The sequence below is a fragment of the Raphanus sativus genome, chromosome 1, assembly GCF_000801105.2.
Source record: "Raphanus sativus cultivar WK10039 chromosome 1, ASM80110v3, whole genome shotgun sequence".
Taxonomy (NCBI): Eukaryota; Viridiplantae; Streptophyta; class Magnoliopsida; order Brassicales; family Brassicaceae; genus Raphanus; species Raphanus sativus.
In genome coordinates this window covers 8,047,243-8,071,583 of record NC_079511.1, presented here as the reverse complement: position 1 = coordinate 8,071,583, position 24,341 = coordinate 8,047,243, and the positions used below count along the sequence as shown (strand labels likewise).

General features: G+C 36.5%; 3 protein-coding genes and 1 long non-coding RNA gene across 10 annotated transcripts; 2 read left to right on the top strand and 2 right to left on the bottom strand.

Moving 5' to 3' along the window:
• Positions 1 to 592: 592 nt before the first annotated feature.
• LOC108839134 (uncharacterized) lies at positions 593 to 6,664 on the bottom strand. 6 transcript variants are annotated; one of them, XR_008945146.1, is made up of 6 exons: positions 6,489 to 6,664; positions 6,223 to 6,385; positions 6,020 to 6,080; positions 5,424 to 5,903; positions 1,822 to 1,880; positions 593 to 774 (listed from the first exon to the last, which is right to left on the bottom strand). It is a non-coding gene; the product is annotated as an uncharacterized LOC108839134 (long non-coding RNA). The 6 variants fall into 6 exon arrangements; XR_008945142.1 differs by adding an exon at positions 3,937 to 4,027 and having other exon boundaries at positions 5,424 to 6,385; XR_008945143.1 differs by having other exon boundaries at positions 6,020 to 6,385.
• LOC130511652 (uncharacterized) lies at positions 781 to 2,692 on the top strand. Its single transcript, XM_057008976.1, has 2 exons — positions 781 to 1,941; positions 2,027 to 2,692. Exons 1-2 carry the CDS (start codon positions 1,795 to 1,797, stop codon positions 2,297 to 2,299), a joined length of 420 nt encoding a protein of 139 aa, XP_056864956.1. The 5' UTR covers positions 781 to 1,794; the 3' UTR covers positions 2,300 to 2,692.
• A 1,006-nt stretch (positions 6,665 to 7,670) lies between the features above and the next one.
• Positions 7,671 to 8,768, bottom strand: LOC108854971 (non-specific lipid transfer protein GPI-anchored 3-like). The gene is made up of 3 exons (XM_018628653.2): positions 8,146 to 8,768; positions 7,991 to 8,050; positions 7,671 to 7,909 (listed from the first exon to the last, which is right to left on the bottom strand). The coding sequence occupies exons 1-3, from the start codon at positions 8,501 to 8,503 to the stop codon at positions 7,800 to 7,802; spliced, it is 528 nt and encodes a 175-aa protein (XP_018484155.2). The 5' UTR covers positions 8,504 to 8,768; the 3' UTR covers positions 7,671 to 7,799.
• A 420-nt stretch (positions 8,769 to 9,188) lies between these two features.
• Positions 9,189 to 24,310, top strand: LOC108807988 (uncharacterized). 2 transcript variants are annotated; one of them, XM_018580201.2, is made up of 42 exons: positions 9,189 to 9,377; positions 9,699 to 9,774; positions 9,913 to 9,993; positions 10,088 to 10,168; positions 10,280 to 10,356; positions 10,477 to 10,531; positions 10,622 to 10,670; positions 15,893 to 16,030; positions 16,379 to 16,457; positions 16,627 to 16,705; positions 16,796 to 16,842; positions 16,964 to 17,158; positions 17,398 to 17,473; positions 17,621 to 17,701; positions 17,779 to 17,859; positions 17,988 to 18,064; positions 18,165 to 18,219; positions 18,311 to 18,359; positions 18,448 to 18,585; positions 18,947 to 19,028; positions 19,108 to 19,186; positions 19,472 to 19,518; positions 19,869 to 20,080; positions 20,236 to 20,323; positions 20,436 to 20,555; positions 20,636 to 20,754; positions 20,858 to 20,930; positions 21,018 to 21,137; positions 21,234 to 21,302; positions 21,435 to 21,605; positions 21,695 to 21,742; positions 21,812 to 21,953; positions 22,047 to 22,144; positions 22,291 to 22,435; positions 22,526 to 22,611; positions 22,689 to 22,799; positions 22,977 to 23,051; positions 23,196 to 23,261; positions 23,354 to 23,542; positions 23,641 to 23,748; positions 23,827 to 23,907; positions 23,991 to 24,310. In XM_018580201.2, the coding sequence occupies exons 1-42, from the start codon at positions 9,279 to 9,281 to the stop codon at positions 24,171 to 24,173; spliced, it is 4,125 nt and encodes a 1,374-aa protein (XP_018435703.1). In that variant the 5' UTR covers positions 9,189 to 9,278; the 3' UTR covers positions 24,174 to 24,310. The 2 variants fall into 2 exon arrangements, with proteins under 2 accessions (XP_018435703.1, XP_056864948.1); XM_057008968.1 differs by having other exon boundaries at positions 20,436 to 20,559; positions 20,640 to 20,754.
• The last annotated feature ends 31 nt before the right edge of the window (positions 24,311 to 24,341 follow it).

Here is a 24,341-nt window from a genome sequence, read left to right as displayed (position 1 = left end):
TACATACACGCACACACTGCATGTGTATATGTTTATGCGGCTGTATGTTTACTTTCGTGTATGCATTTGTCGCTGTCAGTGGTTCGAATTATATGATTTTATTTGTAAAGTGCCCTGGAGTTCAGACTCTACTTGTTTTGTATTCTTGCTAGTTTAAAAAAAAAAAAAATTTGCACCAATCTTACGAATAAAAAACTATACCGGATCCATTTGATGAACTGTCACAAGATTTTCCAATCAATTAGAAATCTTTAAACAGTCGCCAACACTTGGATAACACTATACAAACACATTAGTTATAATCAAAGTGAAAAAGGGATTTCAAGTAGCTATCGTCAACATATTTAAACAGGGTATAATTTCTTATTACAATATCTGGGAGTTGCAACGTCAAAATCTTGACAGTAGCTAAAAAGCTAGCTTCCAAAAACGTTAGCTATCAAACTTTAACGAGGTATATATATTTTAAATCAATACAATTAAATTAGGATCCTTTTTTTAGATTTGCCCTCACTTTTACCTGGCATATTACTTTTCATGCCATTATGGATTTGTCTATTTTTAAAAAATTCAGTAAGGGTAATTTAGAGAATGAAAAAAAGACCAACTTAACTACCTATATGAACGATTATTTACATATGTCTCATCATTATAGTTATTATCAACCAACGACTCTTTACACAGCATATGTATTTTTTTGCCTCAGCTCATCACCATCTCTCATTACTCATCGCCAGCTTTGCCAAATAATCAATAAAGCTTTGAAACATTACCCTATACCAAAAAAAAACAAAATAGCAATTACCATATGTTAATTGTAAGTAACATTACTCTATACACACAAAATATCAAAAAAACTAATTAACATATGTTAATTAGCATATCAAAACCCAAAATGTATTGGATAAAATCCCTAAACACTAAAAATATCAAACATTGGATATACCAATTTATAATGAACCACCACATATACCAAGAAAAATATTATCATCACACGTTACACCACATATACCTAAAACGAAGTTGAACAAATAATCTTACAAATCCCTAAACACTAAATATATCAAACACTTAAACACTAGAAAAAGTTTTCTCTAATCATAAGATACACTTATACAATGAATAAAATTAAGAACCATACATCTTACAATAAATAAATATTAAATTCGTTTAATATTTTAACCAAAAAACTGAATATAAAAAAGTATATTCCATAACTTCTCTCCAACAAACTATTAAAAAATAATAAGAAAACCAAAAAACAAACTCTCCTCCGATTTTTATGTTGCCACGTTCATGTGAAACCATCAGATAATGGGCAAAATATTTTAACCAAAAAACTGAATATAAAAAAGTATATTCCATAACTTCTCTCCAACAAACTATTAAAAAATAATAAGAAAACCAAAAAACAAACTCTCCTCCGATTTTTATGTTGCCACGTTCATGTGAAACTATCAGATAATGGGCAAAGCAGTTCCAATATAAGTGGCAAACAAATTATCAAACCAACTACTAACAACAAGATATTCAAAAATTACTTCTCAATCAAAAACTGAAATCGATATCACATAATGTAATCGATATCTTCTCAATCAACAATATTCTTTAAAAATCAAAACTGAAATCGATATCACATTTGGCATATTCTGCCATAGATACCTTTTTTTAAAAAAAAAATCAAATATTTTTTTAAAAATAAATTACCACCTACACATTTGTATTCTTCACTTTATATACCACCCTTACTCAAACGACTAACTCATCAAAACAGTATTCTTCTCTTTAGTAAAAATGAAACCATCGCAAAAGATATCTTACCTTTCACAGTTGAAGCCTCGCAGAAGCGACTGGTGTATTCAAGTGAAAACGATCCACACCTGGAAACAAATCAACCCTGCATTTGGTGAATCTCTCGAAATCATCTTTGCTGATTCAAAGGTAAATACATTATTAATACTTCTACACTTTCTTATTTTGTATCAAAACTCACATACTAAAGCTCTATTATATATTTTTATTGCAGGGTGATAAAATCTACGCAACATGTAGACAGAATCAGTTGATGAGTTTGGGTAGTAAATGTGTGATTGGTGAGTGGAAAACCATTGAAAACATGTCGGTGACTGCTGCAAAGAACAATTGGAGAGTAAGCAACCACAAGTATAAGATTACGTTCATTGGCCAGACAAAAATCACAAACTGTGATATCGAGAATGATGATATGTTTCACTCATTGATGGAGTTCGATACCATATTGAGTGGGACTATGCAACCGAATTTACTGTTTGGTAACTAATTCTATATTCAATGCTTTTGTTATATATTACTTTGTATACCTGCTTTAAACTTATGTCATATTCTTTTTTGATGAAGATGTTCTTGGGCAAGCAATGAATGTTGGAGATCTACTAACTATAAGGTGCCAAGATGGAGAGGAAAGAAAGAAAATCGATTTCACCCTGAGAGACATAAAGTTAGTTCTTTTATATATTTATTATGAGAATTTTTTTTAGTTTAATATTCTCTTTTTCATATCTGAGATTTTATTTTTTGATCCACTCTTTACAGTGATCAACGAATTGCCTGTTGTCTATGGGGTAAGTTTGCTGAGATGATGGAAACCTATAGTGAAAAAGCACACAAAGGAGTTGTTGTTTGTTTGCTCAGGTTTGCAAAGCTGGGATCATTTAAAGGTAAAATCAAAACTCTAAGGTTTTAATTATTAAAAATAATTATTGTTAATTTGTTAAGAGAATAATTTCATATGGCGCAGGAGTTCTTCAAGTCTCCAATGCATATGATATGTCTCAAATGTTGATCAATCCTGAAATTAAGGAGTCCTCTGACTTAATAGAAGCGTACGGTTTAGTTACTTATTCCCTACATTATATAAATATGTTTATCACAACATGATATGTCTGGCCTGTGTTACAGTTTCAAATATGAAGAATCATCCATGTCTATTATTGCAACCAAAGAAGATGATAATCAGGTAGCTAAAAAGGATAAAACAATTGTTTATCAAAGTCAGAGCTGGAATGAGTTTGAAGATAAAACCATTGCTGAAGTGTTGAAGACTACTCAGGTTTGTAATTTATATTACTCAAAGTGTATCTCAGTAACATTATACTCTTAATTTCTAATCCAATTCATTTGTAATTTTACAGATTGGGAAATGCAAAGTAGTGTGTACAATTGATGCTATAGACATCGATTATGGTTGGTTTTATTTTGGTTGTAATCTCAACCATAAAACCTTTGAAGTGGCAAACAATGGCGACACAAAAACACCAGCTTTTTGGTGTGAGAAGTGCGACAAGTTCGTGACTAATGTCGAGGCTAAGTATGTATACTATTTAGAATTATTATATTGATAACTAAACTCTGTTTCCTTACTTATATGGTTTTATTTATGTATTTAGGTTTAAGCTTCATTTGATCCTTAAGGATGATACTGGCACAACCAAGTTCATGCTGCTTGATACCATTGCAAATATGATTGTAATGGAAAAGGCATCGAAAATTGTGAATGCTTCTATGGAAGAGGTAAAAATATTTCTTGATTATTTATATATATATATATATATATAGCTCATATATTGTATGGAAATATGACTAATATCGTTTGTGGACTATAGATTGATGATCCAGAGTTGTTGCCTCAGCCAGTTAAGGACATTGTTGGAAAGACATTCAAATTTGGTGTTTCTATTGAAAAAGAAAACGTTACTTATGGAGGCGATACCTACAAGGTCTTAAAGGTTTGGTCTATGAATAATTTGTTAATGGCAAGTTCTCAATCAGAAAACTTTTCTGCTTTGGAGACTACTTTCACAAGTGGTGGAGTGGTAATTATTCATACCTAACTTATATTTCTATAACCTATTTTCGAACTTCAAGTTGACTAATATTTTGACATAACAGGGATCTTACTTGGATGATGCTGAAGCGAGCTCGGGAGTATTGAAAACACCTACATCAAAGCGGACTCAAGATGATCTAGCTGATCTTCCTGACCTCACATCTTCATCAAAGAAGATTTGTTCAAAAGCAATTAAGATAGAGAAGATTTCGGAAGAGGAGATGAAGAGCAGGAAGAAAAACTGATAAACTACTTCGTTGTCTTTCAGCATGTTTTCAATTTCAGAGAATAAATGTTTTTGTTAGCACATGCTTTGTTTTACAAACTTGGTGCGTGATATTGGCACAAGTTTAGATTTGCTGTTTTTCTTAATTTATTAATATAATAATAATTTTGTTTCCAAATTAATAAATTAATAAATTATATGGTAAAAATAAAAACAGATATACTCAACAATCATTATCATAATGATATCACAATTCATTGTTAAATATATAAATATACTAATATTTATACCTAAACTTGAGCTTTGAAAAACTACGTATCTAGGTCTTACTTCATATCTATTAAGATATTCAGCGAAATAATGAAGACGACTAAGAGGAAGAGACAACTATCTGAGGATCGAAACCAGAATTTACAATCAAATTTGAATACACAGGAGATTAAGACTTCAATTCCTTTGTCTTCTATATTCAATAGAATCTTACAAGATGTTTCAAAAATTAAGAACAAGTCAGCTCCAAACAAGCAACATTTACAATCACAGGTTCCATGTAAGTACCATGTCAATAATAATACAGATTTACCCTAATATATATAACCATAAGTTTTCCTATTGTTTATAAGATCTAACCAGTCGATTTAACCATTGTTTTTATTTTCATAAGAGGAGGCAGCTGCCACTTGCTGTTGCTTTTGCTATAACCATTAATAAGAGTCAGGGACAGTCACTCTCACATGTTGGTATATTCCTACCTAAACCAGTTTTTTCTCACGGACAACTTTATGTTGCTATCTCAAGAGTTACCTCGAAGAAAGGTTTGAAGATTTTGATTGTTGATGAGGATGGAAAGCCTCAAAAACAAACAAAAAATGTTGTTTTCAAAGAGATTTTTCAAAATCTCTGAATTTGTTTTAATTTCCGAACTTATGATTTTATTTTATACAATTGCAGTTTTTACACACAATCACTTATGATTATTTTAGACAATTGCAGTTTTTACACACAATATGCGTGTGTGTTTACGCTCAAAAAATATAATTTTGAACTTTGGAAAAAGTTCATGTCATTTTAACAGACCAAATTCATGGATATATACAAATAATTCAAACCAGGATGAACTTAGCTATCTTATCTAACATAACAGGCAACATACAAATCATTCAAAGAATTTTGTTCTAAGTTTGAACTTGGCATCCTTATCTAACATGTCATGATTCGTTCTAGACAACCTATTAATTTGTTCTCTGACCATCATCTGTCTAACTATCAGGATGAGCTTTGTTTCATCAACTAGCTATGTATAAAGCTAAATGTCTTATGAGATTTACTTACTCAGTTTTAAAAGATGTGACGAATGGCCTTTGGTGCTATTGTCAACCACTGCTACCATTGCTGGTGATTAGAACGAATTTCCTATTATACGAATGGCCTTTGGTGCTGTTATACGAGAATCCTGCCATACAAATATGATGCAAGTCCAACATATACATATTAGTATTGTAAAATTGTATATAACCTGAAGTCATTAATAATGTTACGATGGAGAACTTCAGGACAATAGATAGAGGAAAAAGCTTATCTTTAGTGTTTTAGACTTTGAGCTTCTTATTGATGTCCTTTTGTTCTATTTTGTGAGCACCTTCCTGTCAATTCTTCCATGTATAGAAAAAAACAGAGTAAGCAACCTATAATGAGACAGATGGAGAACTTCAGGACAATAGATAGAGGAGAAAGCTTATCTTTACTGTTTTAGACTTCGATCTTCATCCGTGCAATGATTGTAATGATTCCAAGTACAACATTATATATAAGCTGCAGACATTAATATATACCATATTAGTATTGTAGCGAAGTGAATCTGCTTTGAGTCGAATTTATTTATATAAATAACTTTAGGATAACAGATAGAGTATAAAGCTTATCTTTACTGTTTTAGACTTCAATCTTCATCTACGCCACCGTTGAATTTTATCTAGATACCGTCCTTCACTGAAATTTTTTTAAAACACATTAATCAGAAAACAAACAGAGAGAACAACAAATTACAAAAACCCATCAGTTTATTCTAATTCTGAAACACATCGTATATATTGTTGCATGTATAGGAAAAAACTGAGTTAATAGCACAGACACAAAAAAGGCTTATCTTTTCATTGTAGTAGAAACACTTTCTTCGTCTGGTTGTGCTATAAGTCTTCGCCTTTCATCATCTTTACATAAACGAGCTTTGCATGAATCTTGACCATCGGTGGTTTTGTATTAGTGACCATCTAATACAAATCGGAAACTCCATCCTAAATAATATCTCAAGAATAGAAAAAAGAACTCAGTAAGAGCACAGATAAAAAAAATTACAAAACGATTTTGCAGAAATCTTTAGTCAAAACAAAAGCTTACCGATTTTAGCTTGGATTTGATGCACAAAACGCTCATAGATCAAAGAATTATGAAAAAATTGGCTCATAGATCGAAGAAACTGAGTAAGAATTCGACTTCTTAGTTTCGAACAGAGAAGAAAAAAAATTGGCTTTGGACATATCGAAACTTCTGTCGGTTCATTTTTTTTATTTCATCAAGACATTGATGCATTGGTTTTCAGACCACAAAGTATTAAATGTTTTATTTAGTTTTTCAAAACAAATCGACCAACATTTCAATACTGTTTTATAAAGCCCATTTTGTATTTTACATTTGAAACCCAACAAAACCCAATAAGTAATTGTATATTAACTAAATTTTTATTCACCAACCATTGTTATTAATGCATTTAAATGTATTTAAATACAATTACGAAATGAAGAATGAAAAAAAAATTGTAACCAAAATTTAAGAAACCTAGATAGTTATTATTTGTCATTTTAAAATTACTTTATACTGAATATAAAATAAAAAATGTTCACATTATTAACATTGTTGACCAAACAAAACCGCAAAATGAAAAAAAAAATATGAACCGAATTTATAAACCACTAAACAGTTTATATATATCTTCGAACTAAAGATCAATTCATCCAAAAACTAATATACATGTCTACACATATTTGACAATAACTTAAAAATAAAGAAAATAAATTAAAATGAAAATATACCCGCCCTTCTTAAGGGCGGGTCAGTATCTAGTATATTGTTAATTTATTCGACATCACTATATATGTTTTTATTAGCTGTCCACTTAAACATTTTTTCCCCGAAAACACTTTCATCTGATCATGTCTGATTTATATGGATAAAAACAATTCATTTGATCTTACTCTTTTGTTAATGAGTCTGCCAGGGTTCTCCGGGACATCAGTATATCATGCACCGGAATATGTGAAAGTAATTGTCTGAACTAGTAATAACGCGCGGCATAGTATATATCATTATTTTATAGTTCGTATTGACTGTGGTGATGTAAATGTTTGTGAATTTTATTTTACGTAGATAAAACTCAGATGATTATAGTTAATTAGTGGTTTATAGTTTATAATTTTATTTTACCCACCAACCCATTTTTGCCTTCTTCTAAACTTATGTAAAATAAAAACCGTAACGAGATGAATTTTAAAATTTGGGCATTGTAGCTAGGATAAAGTGTTGGTAAAGACATGTTGGAAATTATTATTATTAGAAATTTCAAGTGCATATTAATAATAAATAACCAAACAATTTTCAATTGCAAACCTACAGAACAATGAATAAAAAGACATAATGCAATATAGTAGTAGATCAGAAGAAGATTGTAGCCAAGGCCACGAAAGCTGATGCGAAGCTAGCTCCGGCGAAGTTGATGGCCGGAGCCGAGTTTGTTGGTTTGGCAGTTGAAGAAGCTCCGGTTCCTGTTTATGTTTTAAAAGAAAACAGAAGTAATTAAATACTCTACCACGTACAACTGTTATTATAAAATTATGTAACCATACCAGTGGAAGATGCCGGAGGAGTTGTGGTAGTTGCTGGCGACGTCGAAGGTGTAGTGGTGCCTTAGTAAAATAAAAATACATTAAGATAAGAAACAAAAACATGCGTGCATTAGGCTAAAATCTACTGTGAACGGCGTCGTATTAAGTGGGCTTACCATTGCTGGCTTTGCATAGCGAGATGTCAGCTTTGGCGCCACAAGCTTTAGGGAGAACGAGAGCGTTTTCTTTAGTGAGGTTAAGCGATCTGAGCATGTCGACATTGTTGAATACGGAGCAAAGACACGTCGCGTCTTTCGCCACGATCTCATTCAACGGAAGGCAACACGACGCAGGAGGTGGAGGAGTCACCGAGTGGAGATAAGGCTGACATGGCATCAGTTTCTGTATACACGGCATTGAGTGAGCATCTCCTTTTCCTCCAGCTCCACCTGTTGTCGGTGTAGGTTCAGCGCTAGACGAAGAAACAGCGAAAAACACAAAAACGACGGCGACGGCGAATCTAACGGCCTCCATTTTCAAAAACAAAGAGTTAATGTTTCAAAAAAACGGTTTTGTTGTCTTCCTTTGAAAGTTGTGTGGATTGCTGTAATACATCGATCTCCACGTTTCTTATATATAGTACACACACGTTGGTTATCGTTTTGTTTGTTCCTTTGAATCTAATCGAGTTTCTTCCTGTTTTTTCGAGAAACAGTAACAAAATCAGTTCTGATCCGATTCTTACGCAGCGGATCAAAGACTAAGCGCTGGATTAGTGACATTAGTTAGTTAAATCCATAATCTACTAATTATAAGAGTTTACAGAAAAGATTGTTGTTACACGGTTTTACATGACAAGAACAGAGATTACATTACAATGATGAATATATGGTTTGCTGTAGTTTTCAGACATGTTCTGGAATCTCACCTAACAATTACAAAATTATCCACATTTAATATTAACTGTGCGGATATTAGAGCATCTGCCAGATAAGTTAAAAAAGCTTTTTGGATATGGATTTCCACGTATGAATCTACGATGTAACACATATGTCGTAATCAATGCCGGCTAATATTAATTAATTAATGGAGATTAATCTAAAATACCATTACCAGTTACGACAAAGCGCTTACTGTACGATTATCAATTATTTAATTAACGGAGATTAATCTAAAGTAGTAATATTGTGCGGATGTGATAAATATGATATAGACGTTACAGAAACATACATGCGTATGAAATTGGTCCGCTGTCTGAAATTATATTTACAATCGGCGGAGGAGAAAGGAGAATCGGAGAACAGAAAACATGGGAGGTGGCGTAGTTGGGTTCGTTGGTTTGGATTTGTTCAGCTTCGAATTAGCTTCTTCGCTTCTTCGTTCTGGGTTTAAGGTTCAAGCATTCGAGGTCAGCTTCTTCTTCTTTATTTAGTTTTGATCGACGTGTAGTTTATTAAATCAAGGTTGATCGGGTTTCATAATATTGGTACCAAAACATGTGAAAAGTGTTCTTACATGTTTCTTAATCTATCTCATACTATAATTCAGCTGTTTGTTTCTATTTCCACAACACAGAGTGTTAAGTTCAACTGAAGTGATTTGATTAGTCTGTGAAATGTTCTGTGATTATTGCTTTTATATAGAAAGAGACAAACGTTTTTCTTTTACTTCAGCATTTTTTAAAAAAAATTGAGGAGAAAAGTAAAATGGTTGTATCTGTATTATACAGATAAGTACAGAGATGGTGGAGAAGTTCACTGAATTGGGAGGATGCAAATGTGATAGTCCTGCTGATGTTGGCAAAGGTAGCAGATTTGAGTGTGTGTGTTATAGAAGTAATTTAGAAACAATTAAGATACATGGAAACAGAGTTTAGTACTAGCCTTTCTGTTGCCACCTCTATTTACTTTTGATACTGTCACTGTGTTATGTTATTTACTCAGGTGCTGCAGCTGTGGTGGTTTTACTTTCCCACCCTGACCAAATTCAAGATGTTATTTTCGGCGAAGAGGGTGTTATGAAAGGTTATTCCCCCATGTTTCTTTACCTCACAGTTGATGAATTGAATTTTATCTCAGGATTATTGTGTAGGTGACTGTATGCGTCATTTCTTTACAGGTCTACAGAAGGGCGCTGTTTTGCTTTTGTCTTCTACAATATCTCCTTTCGACCTCCAGAAGCTAGAGAAACAACTTACAGGTTGCAAATTTTTTTTTCTAATTTTGAGGCTTCCTTTGCATTTCATCTCTGTACTCTGAAGTTTCCGCTTTTAAGTCGTTAACTGAAAATGGGGTTTGGTTTCCGATGCAGAGAGCAGAGAGCAGATCTTTGTAGTCGATGCCTATGTTTTAAAAGGGATGTCTGAGCTTCTTGATGGAAAACTAATGGTATAATCCCTCCTCTCTTGCTATGTCTTCGATCACTGACCTAGTTTCATCTCCATTCATTGTTTTAAAGTAGCTTGTCATTGTACTTGTAAGTAACCCGTTTCATTCTAACTTTATAAGATCATAGCATCTGGAAGGTCAGATTCAATCACAAGAGCACAACCTTATCTTACTGGTAAAAATGTTAACTCCAAGTTTATTAGACCATGTAGACTTTCTGATAATTAGTTTTCTTTACCAAGACAATTTTATTTGTTTCGTGAAGCAATGTGTCAGAAGCTTTACACCTTTGAGGGAGAAATCGGTGCTGGAAGGTATGAAACCTATGAATTATTGATAAGAACTTAGATGTTTATTGATTACTAACCGCCCAACCACCCTCTCTTAGTCTCCACAAATCAGAGCACTAAGCCAAATCTTGAGTCTCACAAGTCGAGAAACAAGCCTTTCCAAGATTCCTAACAGAATACCCTAATGAAAACCAACTAACGAGCCTTTTATATCTAAGACTCGTATACAACTTTTCTATTTTTATAAATAGTAATATTAGCCAGCTCATCACTTCTTTAAACTTCCTTATTCACGTTCTGTTTCTTCTTCCTTGTCACGTAAACCCTTAATGGCATATCAATACCCCCGGGATGAAGAACGAGCTTGTCCTCAAGCGCAAAACTTGGAAATTGCTGTTTTAACTCTTTCAAAAGCATCCAAGAATTGTCATGAGAGGGTAAATTCTTCCAAGAAACCAAGACCTCCAAGTGACCTTCCTCATTATAACGTGTCTCTAACAACTCGTGGGGTTCCACCACCAATTCATCGTCATGAGATAAGACCGGGGGAAGTGGCAAGATTGTTTTCCCTTGACCAATCACTGGTTTCAACTGGGAAACATGAAACACAGGATGCACTTTCGAATCAACTGGCAGCCGTAGTTTATAAGCCACTTGTCCAATCCTCTCCATCACCTCATAAGGACCATAATAGCGAGCTGCTAACTTCTGGCATAGACGTCTGCTCACACTCTGCTGCCGATATGGTCGCAACTTCAAATACACCAACTGACCCACGTCAAAGACCAAATCTCTCCTTCTCTTATTAGCATTGTTCTTCATTACTTCTTGTGCACGCAACAAATGCTGCTTCACGTCTACTAACAACTCATCTCTCTCTTTTAACATCTTCTCCAACTCAAAGTTGTTCGTCGACCCTTCCTCAAAACGAAGCAAGGATGGTGGATCGCGCCCATAAACCATTTTGAAAGGCGTGCACTGAATCGCTGTATGGAAAGAGGTATTATACCACAATTCAGCCCAAACCAAGTATTTTGCCCACGTTTTCGGGTGAGATGAAGCAAAGCAACGCAAGTAAGTTTCGAGACAGCGGTTCAGAACCTCGGTTTGCCCATCTGACTGCGGGTGAAATGCTGTGCTGAAACGCAAACGAGTACCAGACGCTTTAAAACAATCCTTCCAGAACCCACTGAGAAACACTTTATCTCGATCAGACACGATCGAACGAGGATATCCGTGCAATCTGACAATCTCGTGAATAAACTTCTTAGCCACATCAGAAGCAGTAAACGGATGCTTCAAGGTCATAAAATGACTGTATTTACTCAGCCTGTCTACCACAACAAAGATGACATTCACACCTTGAGAAGATGGAAGTCCTTCAATGAAATCCATTGAAATATCTTCCCAAATCTGCTGCGGTATATCCAATGGTTGTAACAGTCCAGCTGGTGAGAGTGTACTATATTTGTGGGTTTGACACACTTCACAAGCCGCCACATACTCCTGGATTTGCTTCCTCATGCTACTCCAATAGAACACTGCTCGTATACGCTTCAGCGTTTTCAAGATACCAGAATGACCTCCTAACAAGCTATCATGATATTCTCGCAGTATTAATGGAATGTAAACAGAGTCGGAAGGAAGAACCAGGTGGCCTTTATAGTAAAGCCTGCCCTGCAGCATTGCATAACCTGCTTTTACCGTCTCTCCACGGCTCAGTTTAGCAATTAATCCTTGAATCTCTTCACTCTTGTCCAATTCTGCATATATATCTTGAACCTGTAATGTCGATGGCAGTGTCAGAGCAAAGTAGCGAGACCTCACTTCCACTGCTGAATATTGAACTATGCGAGACAGACCATCAGCAACCTTATTCTCTGTGCCCACTTTATACTCGATATCAAAATCGTAGCCCATGATTCTTGTCAACCACCTTTGATAATCCAATGTTACCTCTCTCTGCTCTAAAAGATATTTTAAACTTTGCTGATCTGTTCTGACAATAAATCTTCTTCCCAGTAAATAGTGTCTCCATTTTTGAATTGATAGAACAATTGCCATGAGTTCCCGTTCATAGATGGGTTTGAGCTGCTCCTTATCAGTCAAAGAATGACTGAAGTACGCTATTGGATGTTTTCCCTGCATCAATACAGCCCCGAGACCATAACCGGAAGCGTCTGATTCTATAATAAAGACCTGTGTGAAATCAGGAAGCGCCAAAACTGGTGTGGTAGTCATCGCCACTTTCAAAGCATCAAATGCAGACTGTGCGACCTGAGTCCACAAAAACAGCTCATTTTTTAACAATTCCGTTAGAGGTTTAGCGATCATCCCATAACTCTGCACAAACCTTCGATAGTAACCCGTCAAACCAAGAAACCCACGCACATCTTTAACCGTTCTTGGGGTAGGCCACTTAACAACTGCTTCAATCTTTTGAGGATCTGTAGAAACACCACGCTCAGAAATACAATGACCAAGATACTCCACCTGTTGTTGGCCAAATGCACACTTTTTCTTATTAGCAAAAAGCTTATGTTGCTCAAAGACTTTGAACACTTCTTCCACATGCACGATATGCTCCTCCATTGTTGAACTAAAGACCAAGATGTCATCAAAAAATACCAACACAAACTTTCTCAAAAATCTTTGAAACACCTCATTCATCAAAGATTGAAAGGTAGCTGGAGCATTCATCAAACCAAATGGCATTACTCTGAATTCATAGTGCCCCTCATGAGTTCGAAAAGCTGTTTTCTCCACATCTTCTTCTTTCATCCGGATTTGATGATAGCCAGACCTCAAATCCAACTTTGTAAAATATTTAGCGCCATTGAGTTCATCTAAAAGTTGATCGATCATGGGAATAGGATACTTATCCGGAATTGTTGCTCTGTTTAACATCCTATAATCCACACAGAACCGCCAGCTTTTATCTTTTTTTCGAACCAAAAGAACCGGACTTGAATAGGGACTATGACTTGGTCTTATGATACCAGTCTCCAGCATCTCTAACACACTCTTCTCCATAACCTCCTTATGCACCTGCGGGTACCTGTAAGGTCGTACACTCACCGGACCTAAACCAGGGTACAATGTGATGCCATGTTCATGACCCCGCACTGGTGGAAGCTCTGTTGGTTCTTGAAAAATATGATCAAACTTCGCTAAAACAGCCCACAACTCCTCTGGCACGTCTTCACGAGCTTGTGACATTTTCAAGGATTTCATTGGTCGTTGGAGCAAAGGGTCACCCAACAAAGTTACCTGCTTGCCGTTATACCAGAATACATATTCATGTTTCTCCCAGTCGATCTGGCACTTTCCTAAAGTTCTCAACCAATGCATTCCCAGGATGACATCAATATTTCCCAAGTCCAAGACGATAAAATCAGTTGTAAAAGTCACTCCTTGAAGATTTATCTGCACACTTCTGCAAACTCCTGTACCATTCACGGAGACTCCCGTACCAAGCAAGACTTCCAAGCCTTGTGCTCTATCAAGCTTCACTTTCAACTGCTCTACCATCATTGGGGAGATGAAGTTATGAGTAGCCCCACTATCCAACATGACCACCATAGTATGTTTCTTGATGATCCCTTTTAATTTTGTTGTAGTAGGAGAATCAATCCCATAAAAAGACTGTAACGAAATAGTCTTTAACTGCGGCTCCCAAACTATATCATCCTCATCCACCTCTGCACTTTCAGCGTCAATAAGCTCCATATCCATGCCGTTAATCACTGTCAGCACTCGCAAAGACGCATTAGGACATACATGCTGTTTATTCCACTTCGCGTCACAAGTAAAACAAAGCCCCAAGCGTTTCTTTTCAGCAATCTGAGCTTCTGTCAAACGGAGTGTTGGTCTTGTATTTGTAGGTTGCTTCGTTTGCTGATTCTTTTCTTGTGGACTCTTCTCCTGCGGTGTCTGTTTCTGTTTCCACCCCGTGTGAGGAGTGAAACTAGAATAAGATTTTGACACATTTGATGGTCCTCCCACTTTATTGTTGCTACGTTGTTGCATCTCCTTTTGTACAACGCTAAACAGAGAACTTGATTCCATCTGATAAGCCGTCGATATCATATCTGGCAAGTCAACTGGTTTGCACATAGTCACCACCTCACGCATCTCGGGAGACAAACCATTCATAAAAATCCCTTCCTTCTGAGTATCTGATAAGCCAGAAACTTGAGTAGACAGATCTTCAAATTTATGTATATACTCAGCAACGTTTCCGGTTTGTTGAACATTGAAGAACGGTTGACTGGGATCTCGCAATTTCACCTTACTGAATCTTGCAAACAACCGCTGCTTGAAGTCCATCCAATTCACAAACTGGTGCCTCATAATCTCACTATTGAACCAGCTCAAAACATCACCACTCAGACTCACCGAAACCAATTCAAGTTTCGTCGTCTCGCTGTAACCACCAATCCTGAAATATCTCTCCGCCAAGGCAATCCACCCATACGCATCTTCTCCATTGAACAATGGTAACTCAATACGACGTATCAAGCTATCACGATCATCCATCAATCGCGGTCTATCCGTATCAGACCGAAGAGTACGGCCAGGTTCCAGGTCATAATCATGTACTTGATTAAGACCGTTTTGCGGACTCTCCTTAAGATCGTCGAGCACTGGTGGAACTGGAGCCTTCGTCAACAGATTGCAAAGTTCGGAAAACTTCTCCTCCAAGCTTGTCATCGAAGCTCGTAACTGCACTGTCGCTTCCTGCTGTTCGGCGTAGTTCGACGCCACTGTCTGAGCAAGCGATTCCAACGTCGTCGATCTAGTCATCATCACGATTGTTCGATCCAGAACGCTCTCACGCACCAATTTGATAAGAACTTAGATGTTTATTGATTACTAACCGCCCAACCACCCTCTCTTAGTCTCCACAAATCAGAGCACTAAGCCAAATCTTGAGTCTCACAAGTCGAGAAACAAGCCTTTCCAAGATTCCTAACAGAATACCCTAATGAAAACCAACTAACGAGCCTTTTATATCTAAGACTCGTATACAACTTTTCTATTTTTATAAATAGTAATATTAGCCAGCTCATCACTTCTTTAAACTTCCTTATTCACGTTCTGTTTCTTCTTCCTTGTCACGTAAACCCTTAATGGCATATCAATTATCTGATCGTAATGTGCATGAAACGAGACCTTTGATGATTCTAACTGTTTTTCTGCTTTATAGAAAATTGATCTAGTTTTTTTTTTCTTTTCTGAATCAGTAAAGTTAAAATGGTGAATGAGCTGCTTGAGGGCATTCATCTTGTTGCTGCTGTGGAAGCTATATCTTTAGGTTCTCAGGCTGGTGTGCATCCATGGATATTGTATGACATCATTTCCAATGCTGCTGGAAACTCATGGTACGCATTATGCTAGAAACACTTTCCTTTGGTTATGAGTACTACAAGAATATTCCAGAACTGCTAGTAGGACTACTGTGAAATGATAGGGTAGGACGACATTTCATGTAGTATTAGAACTTTTAATAGACTCAGGGGAGGGGAAAAGAATAGGCAGAATAGTCTAATCCTTTTTTTTTTTTAGAATAGTCTAATCCTGTTTACCAAGTGTAACTGGAAGACAAATATATTTTTGTTCTTGAGCTCCTCATTAAAGCTTTTCCTGAAGGTTTAAGCCATATTGACATGCCAATATTTCTACAATGTGTGTCAGTGAATTAATTTGTCTTGTGTGTATTTTGTTTTCAGGATTTACAAGAATCACATACCGTTGTTACTGAAAAGTGATATAGACGGTCGCTTCCTTGATGTTCTCTCTCAGAATCTGGTATGATACACCAACTTGAAAGTGACTTTATATCTTTCAAAGATATTTAGCGAAGAGAGAAAATTAAAATCTAGTTCCAGTTAATGAGTCATTTTATACTCACTGTGATTAAATCTTGATGTTTAGCACGTAAACTAATGAAACGCTAACTGATTTTCCAAATGGTCAGGGCATTGTTGAAGATAAAGCCAAATCTCTCCCATTTCCTGTCCCATTGTTGGCAATTGCACGTCAACAACTAATCCTCGGTACATATCAATATGATCTTATGTATGTCACAATGATATAACGAACTCTTTCCACTTATTTAATTGTATGCATAACTTCCTCTTGTCCAGGAATATCACAGATGCATGGAGATGATACATCTACTTCATTGGCTAAGGTCCCTGATAGAGTTCTTTCCATCTTCATTTTCTTTTTGAAACTTGTGGCAAATTTAAAGGAACGGAAAAGTACTGTCATAGACCATTTACATGATACATGCCTGTCTAATGATTAAACAGATATGGGAAAAAGTACTCGGTGTTGGCATATTAGAAGCAGCCAATAAAGAACTTTACAAGCCGGAGGATTTGGCCAAAGAAATTACTACTCAAGCAAAGCCTGTGAAAAGAATTGGTTTTATTGGTCTCGGAGCAATGGGTTTTGGTATGGCAACGCACCTGTTGAAATCAAACTTTTCTGTCCGTGGTTATGACGTAAGCCTTTGATCAACTCTGTGATTTGAATGCTCTAGTGAAATCTATGGTATTCATATTTTGAGTTACTTTTCATACAATTGTTAATTTATTGATGTATTAGCGTTAGATCATCCAGACTATTATAAATTTAGGAATTGCTAATAGGTGGCTTAACTTTAAAAAAACCTGCGTATCACTCTTGAGTATAAAAAAGTGACATTGTTAAATAAATGTTTGATACTGATACTGTATTGCAGGTATACAAGCCGACGCTTGTCAGATTTGAGAGTGTTGGGGGATTGGCGGCAAATTCTCCAGCTGATGTGACAAAAGGTAGTCGTCAGAATTAAGTCAAGTGAATATATTACAGTGTAGATGTGTCATGTACTCAGAACTTTGAGATGAAAATCCTTATTTGATCCTTTGAATCCAGTCAATTTGCCCCAGATATAATGTTTTTATTTGTATCTGCTCCAACAGATGTAGATGTTCTTGTAATTATGGTAACAAACGAGGTTCAGGCTGAGGATGTCCTGTACGGGCATCTTGGAGCAGTTGAAGGTATATCTCTGTTGTCCTAGCTTTAATATTGGAACTTAGAGCTAATTTTCCTATGTTTTTCTTTAACAATATTTCAGCTATTCCATCTGGAGCAACTGTTGTACTTGCGTCAACAGTCTCTCCCGCATTTGTTAGCCAACTTGAAAGGCGTCTAGAAAGTAAGTTCCATTCTGAGCTGACTCTGGTTGTCAGATGCTCCGCTGATCAAATTTTTACTTCCATCATGATACTTTACTGTCACTTGATCGAGTTCTACAATTTATTATTTTATTTGGTAATCTTTTAGATGAGGGTAAGGACCTAAAGCTGGTGGATGCTCCTGTTTCTGGTGGTGTTAAGAGGGCTGCCATGGGAGAACTTACGGTATGAAGTCTAGAAAATTATATACCACTCTCTTCCCGTGTGACTAGAAATGTTCAGTGACTGTCTCTAATGAAGCTGAAGTTATATGTGTTTCTCTCAGATAATGGCTTCAGGTACGGAAGAAGCACTCAAGTCTGCCGGGATGGTGTTGTCAGGTGACGATTTCATTTTTCACTTTTCGCGTGAAATATTTTCTTGTTCATATCAGTAACCTGTACATACCTGATTATATTGATTTTTGTGCAGCATTGAGTGAGAAGCTTTATGTGATTAGAGGAGGTTGCGGCGCTGGAAGGTAATTTGTTATCACCATCATCATCCTTTCTTTATGACATGGACATCATTTCACTTTCTCTGTTACGTGTTTATTTGATGTTCCATAGTGGTGTTAAAATGGTCAATCAATTGCTTGCGGGAGTTCATATTGCATCAGCTGCGGAAGCAATGGCATTTGGAGCTCGGTTAGGTCTGAACACTCGAAAGCTATTCAATGCTATTTCCAACTGCGGTGGAACATCTTGGTATGCTTTACTTAGGATCTTCATGGAACAAGTTTTTCTTTTCTCATCTATGAAAAAGTCTGTGGTACCATCAACGGCAATAGCATTTCTGATTAATTGTGCACCACTCTGATGCTCTGCATAATCTCAGATATAGTCTATCCTCTTTATTTTATCTGTAGTTGTATCATTATTTGGAGCCTCTAAAAGCTTATTATAAGTTATAAGAAAATAATTGCAGAATGTTAATAATCTGAAGCCCAAATCTTGTCTTCGTGAGACCCTATGCTTCTGGTTCTTGATATTTATCTTTGCAAGTTTATGAGAAACACGTATTTGTTAGCCTGCTATTTCATAAATTGAATGGCTTCTATTCTTGCAGGATGTTTGAAAATCGTGTTCCACACATGCTGGATAATGATTATACACCATACTCTGCTCTTGATATTTTTGTCAAGGATTTGGTAAGATTAGCAACATTAGTCAGTTTGTAAGCTTGGTTTTTTTGTCTTATATTAACTTTAGCAAGAGTCTTGACTGTAGGGAATTGTCACCCGAGACGGTTCATCTCGTAAAGTTCCACTCCATATATCAACAGTGGCACATCAGCTATTCTTAGCAGGTAGACTAATCTTTTTGTTTTCCTCATTTCATCTTGAATGCATTATTTTGGTCCTACTTCAACAATAAAAGTTATTTTCATAAGATCTCAATGCTTGGGTTGAATACATGGTTTCATGTGTCTCAAATTTCTTAAAAAAATATATTGGCAATGCTTCTTGAATTAATGTTTCGGTGAAAGAGAAAAAAAAATCTACTTTTAGTGAGCTATACTACTATAGTTCCTTTTCCTTTTGTACCCCGTATAGATGGAGACATGTATACTTAGAGATATTTTCAATTGCAGGCTCTGCTGCGGGCTGGGGACGGATTGATGATGCTGGAGTGGTCAAGGTATAATTATCATATATGCACTGATTCCTACCGCCAAGATCATGATTGAGTTTGAGACAGTTTTTGCCCATTAGTATGTCTTTAAAAAAAAAATAGAAATCCTCTTTTTACTTGAAAGGGGTGCAAGTGCACACGTTTACTAGCAAACGGCAAAGACCTACAGTTTATTCAGATGAGAGCTCTGTAATGAATTGTAGAAGCTGAAACTATCTTGCATTTTGATCTTATAGCATATGAACTATTGGACTCCAGATCCACATATAGTATTTGCTGATTATCTTTCTTAACCATAGGTGTTAAAGTGAAGCTATTAACATTTGTGTCCTGCTTGGGTTTTATTTTATTTATAGGTATATGAAACCCTTGGAGGGGTTAAAGTAGAAGGGAAACTTCCTGTTTTGAACAAACAAGACGTATTAAAATCTCTTCCATCTGAATGGCCTTTCGACCCCACAGATGACATACACAGATTAAACATGGGGAAGTCAAAGACGTTGGTTGTTCTTGATGATGATCCAACTGGGACACAAACTGTTCATGACGTAGACGTTTTAACAGAATGGTTAGGCTTGCATGCTTTCGCTATTAATACTGAATTTACCTTGCTAACACGAATTTATTCATGAATCCGACTAAGTAAGAGTTGACAAGTTGCTAGCCTAGAATACAATGGCAGACTTTAATATTCGGTTATTGCTTTGCCCTACATTTTGACAGGAGTGTTGAGTCTATTTCTGAGCAGTTCAGAAAAAAGCCTGCATGCTTCTTCATATTGACAAACTCGAGGTCATTGAGCTCTGAGAAGGTCAACACACTCTTTATCTTGTACACACTACTTATTGAAGAGTTCCAATCTCCTGAAACAAAGCATCAGCTTTCAGCAATGTTAGGCTCTAATTGCAATATTTCTTAAACAGGCTAGTGCATTGATCAAAGATATCTGTTCCAACCTATGTGCTGCATCAAAAGAATCTGGCAATGCTGACTACACAATTGTTCTGCGTGGTGATTCAACATTGCGTGGCCATTTTCCTCAGGCAAGTTTGGCGCCCCTGGAATGAAATGGCAGACCATCATATTACTGATGGATTTGAGCTTGAAATTATGATCCATGCAGGAAGCAGATGCTGCTGTTTCTATACTTGGGGAAATGGACGCATGGATTATTTGCCCCTTCTTTCTTCAAGGAGGACGCTATACTATTGATGATGTGCATTATGTTGCAGATTCTGATAGGTATATCTTTGTGAACAAAGAGTGTGTGTGTTTATACTTCCTAATCAGGGAAAGGTTCCCTTCAGAGCATGAAATTAGATATTCTTCATCATGAGTATTGCAGATTAGTTCCTGCAGGAGAGACAGAGTTTGCCAAAGACGCATCCTTCGGATATAAATCCTCAAATCTCCGTGAGGTTTGAATTCTGACAACAGCAGAATCATCTAATATAATTTGACCTCGACGAAAAGAGTGTTAACGAGCAAATTTTATATGATTCTAGTGGGTTGAGGAAAAAACAGCTGGCACCATTCCTGCTAACAGCGTTGAGTCGATATCAATCCAACTTATAAGAACAGGTGGCCCTGATGCGGTGTGTGAGTTCTTATGCAGTTTAAAGAAGGTAATATTTACAGCATATTTTGCTATGGCTTTCAGTGAACTTTTCTGGTCTTCAGACTGGTAGAGTCAGTCATTCCAAACTTTATTTCCATTTCAGGGATCTGCATGTATTGTCAATGCAGCTAGTGATAGAGACATGGCTGTATTTGCAGCTGGTATGATCCAGGTAAGCCTGCCTATTGTTCTTTCATTTTTTTCTTACTTTTTGAGGTATATTGATCAAATTAGAGTATGCATTTTTTGTTTTTTTATCTTATATTTTTGGTCCCTTAGTTCGATCAAATATTATGTTTGGCAGGCAGAACAGAAAGGGAAATCTTTCTTATGCCGTACTGCTGCTAGCTTTGTTTCTGCTCGAATAGGGATTGTTCCAAAAGATCTTGTGTTGCCGAAAGATTTTGCATCTGACAAAGAAAGTAGTGGTGCGCTTATAGTTGTAGGCTCCTATGTACCAAAAACAACAAAGCAGGTCGACCTTCGTTACTGACACTAATTTCTCTGTTGTGTTAATTGAAATAAAGTTAAAAGAGTCCTGTGTCATTTTCTTCAAACCAACAGGTTGAAGAACTTCAATTACAACATAAGCAGAAGTTAAGGAGCATTGAGGTAAAAATAAGTACATGTGGCTAACAAGGATAGTTGTTATGGTGGCTAAGTTCTAGGTATGATCAACAGATCTCTGTAGAGAAAGTTGCTCTCAAGTCCTCCGAAGTGAGAGCTGAAGAAATCAGTAGAGCGGTTGAGATGGCCGATGCTTTCCTTCGGGCTGGAAGAGAGACTCTAATTATGAGCAGTCGCGAGCTCATCACTGGGAAAAGTTGTTTCTCCTTTATATATTTTTATTACTTGGTCATAAAGTCTCATCACCGAGGGATATCATCACTAACGGGCCTGATATTTATTCTGACAGCATCTTCGGAGAGTCTCGATATTAATAGCAAAGTGAGCTCCGCTCTGGTTGAAGTAGTGAGCCAGATAACTACTAGACCCCGTTATATTCTTGCTAAGGTACTTTTGCAAACACTTTTTACTTCTCTGTTCAGCTTACCATAAATTTCCTGGCACAATCTGTCAATGTACAGTACAGTACAGTCGATGATTGCAACTGTTTTATAGTTCGTTGTATTTTGACACTGTAATATATCTTTGTTTAGGGTGGAATTACTTCATCAGACACAGCAACAAAAGCACTTAAAGCAAGACGCGCACTTGTGATTGGTCAAGCCCTTGCTGGTGTTCCAGTATGGAAGTTAGGTCCAGAAAGTAGACATCCAGGAGTCCCCTACATTGTTTTCCCGGGTAAGCCTTTGTTTGTTATAATAAACATATTCAACTGAAGAAAATAGATATCCTTAATTAAAAAGAAAATATGTTCCCTGTATTTGACAGGCAATGTTGGTAGCAGCACAGCTCTTGCAGAAGTTGTGAAGTCCTGGTCAGTTGTAGGTGGACGGTCAACAAAAGAGATGCTTCTTGTGAGTATCCCTCTTACTCTCCTGCCTCATTTTTTTCTTTTTCATATATTGATGTTGTGTGTTCTTATGTGAAACAGAACGCGGAAAATGGTGGATATGCGGTTGGAGCATTTAATGTGTATAACCTGGAAGGAATAGAAGCTGTTGTAGAAGCTGCAGAGGAAGAAAACAGTCCTGCCATTTTGCAGGTTAGTGTTGTGAACAAAAAGTGGATCTCGGATACGTCAAAGGGTTCCATATGAGAGACATCAGCCACTGATAGAAAACCACAGCATAACACTCTGTTCTCAGTTGCTCAAAATGCCCGACAGAAAGAAAAAAATGAAAGCTTATTTTTTTCCCTGTTCTTATGGCTATGCTTTTAGGTCCATCCAGGTGCGTTCAAGCACGGGGGTATTCCATTGGTATCATGTTGCATCTCCGCAGCTGAACAAGCCAGGGTAAGTATCTTTGATTATGCATTATATGTATATTTTATTGTAAGTCATGTATCTTGAGTGTGCGTTGCTATAATCAAACGGAAAAGCTACTAACGCGGAATAAATATTGAAATTTTTGTTACTAATAGGCATATAATGTGGCAGGTTCCGATATCAGTGCATTTTGACCATGGAACAACAAAACATGAGCTATTAGAAGCTCTTGAACTCGTAAGCTTTGAGTTATATATCGTCTATGTTCATTCTATTTCCACTATTGCACTTGTTTTATGTAAAAACTTCATACCGATTAACACGTGCAGGGATTTGATTCGGTGATGGTAGATGGTTCTCATCTTTCCTTCACGGAAAATGTTTCCTACACAAAAACGATAACAGACTTGGCACGTTCAAGAAACATGATGGTGGAAGCTGAATTAGGTAGACTCTCAGGTACAGAGGATGGCTTGACCGTTGAAGATTATGAAGCAAAGTTCACCAACGTTCATCAGGTCTTTTATTATTTTTAAGCGCTGGCATAACCGATCTCCCACCTTGCTACTTACTATCCATGTCTCTCCTAAACCAAACAGCAATGAGTTTTTTTCAGGCTGAGGAATTTATGGAGACTGGTATACATGCTCTGGCTGTGTGTATAGGAAATGTCCATGGAAAATACCCCGAGTCTGGCCCAAACCTCAAGCTTGACTTACTTAAGGTTAAGCATATTCTTGTGCTAAGTGCAGTTAACTGAGTTTGCTTCACTCTTATTCTAAATGATTTTTCATGTGTATAGGAACTTCACAGTTTAAGTTCAAAGAAAGGCGTCTTTCTTGTTCTTCATGGAGCTTCTGGTTTGCCTGAGAAACTTATCAAGGTATCTAGAGCTTTATCAAGATTTTGTTATGGGTTTAACTCTTTATGTGTATTATTAATTGTTGGCACTCATGTTGTTGTTAGGAATGCATTGAGAATGGAGTGAGGAAATTCAACGTGAACACAGAAGTGAGAAAGGCTTACATGGATGCTCTCACCTCCGAGAAAAAGACAGACCTTGTTGACCTCATGTCGGCAACAAAAGCTGCCATGAAGGCTGTGATCGCTGACAAGATCCGACTCTTTGGTTCTGCCGGAAAAGCTTGATTTGTTGAACAACGAACAATGCACAGTCCTTATGTTTTACAGTTTGTAAATTACATATTTACATCCAAAAAACCATCAACTGCGTTGTATGCAATGCACAACTGTTGAAAAATAAAGAAAACATTTTAAAGAAAAAATCGAATTTCTTAAACGGGAAGGCCACTTACT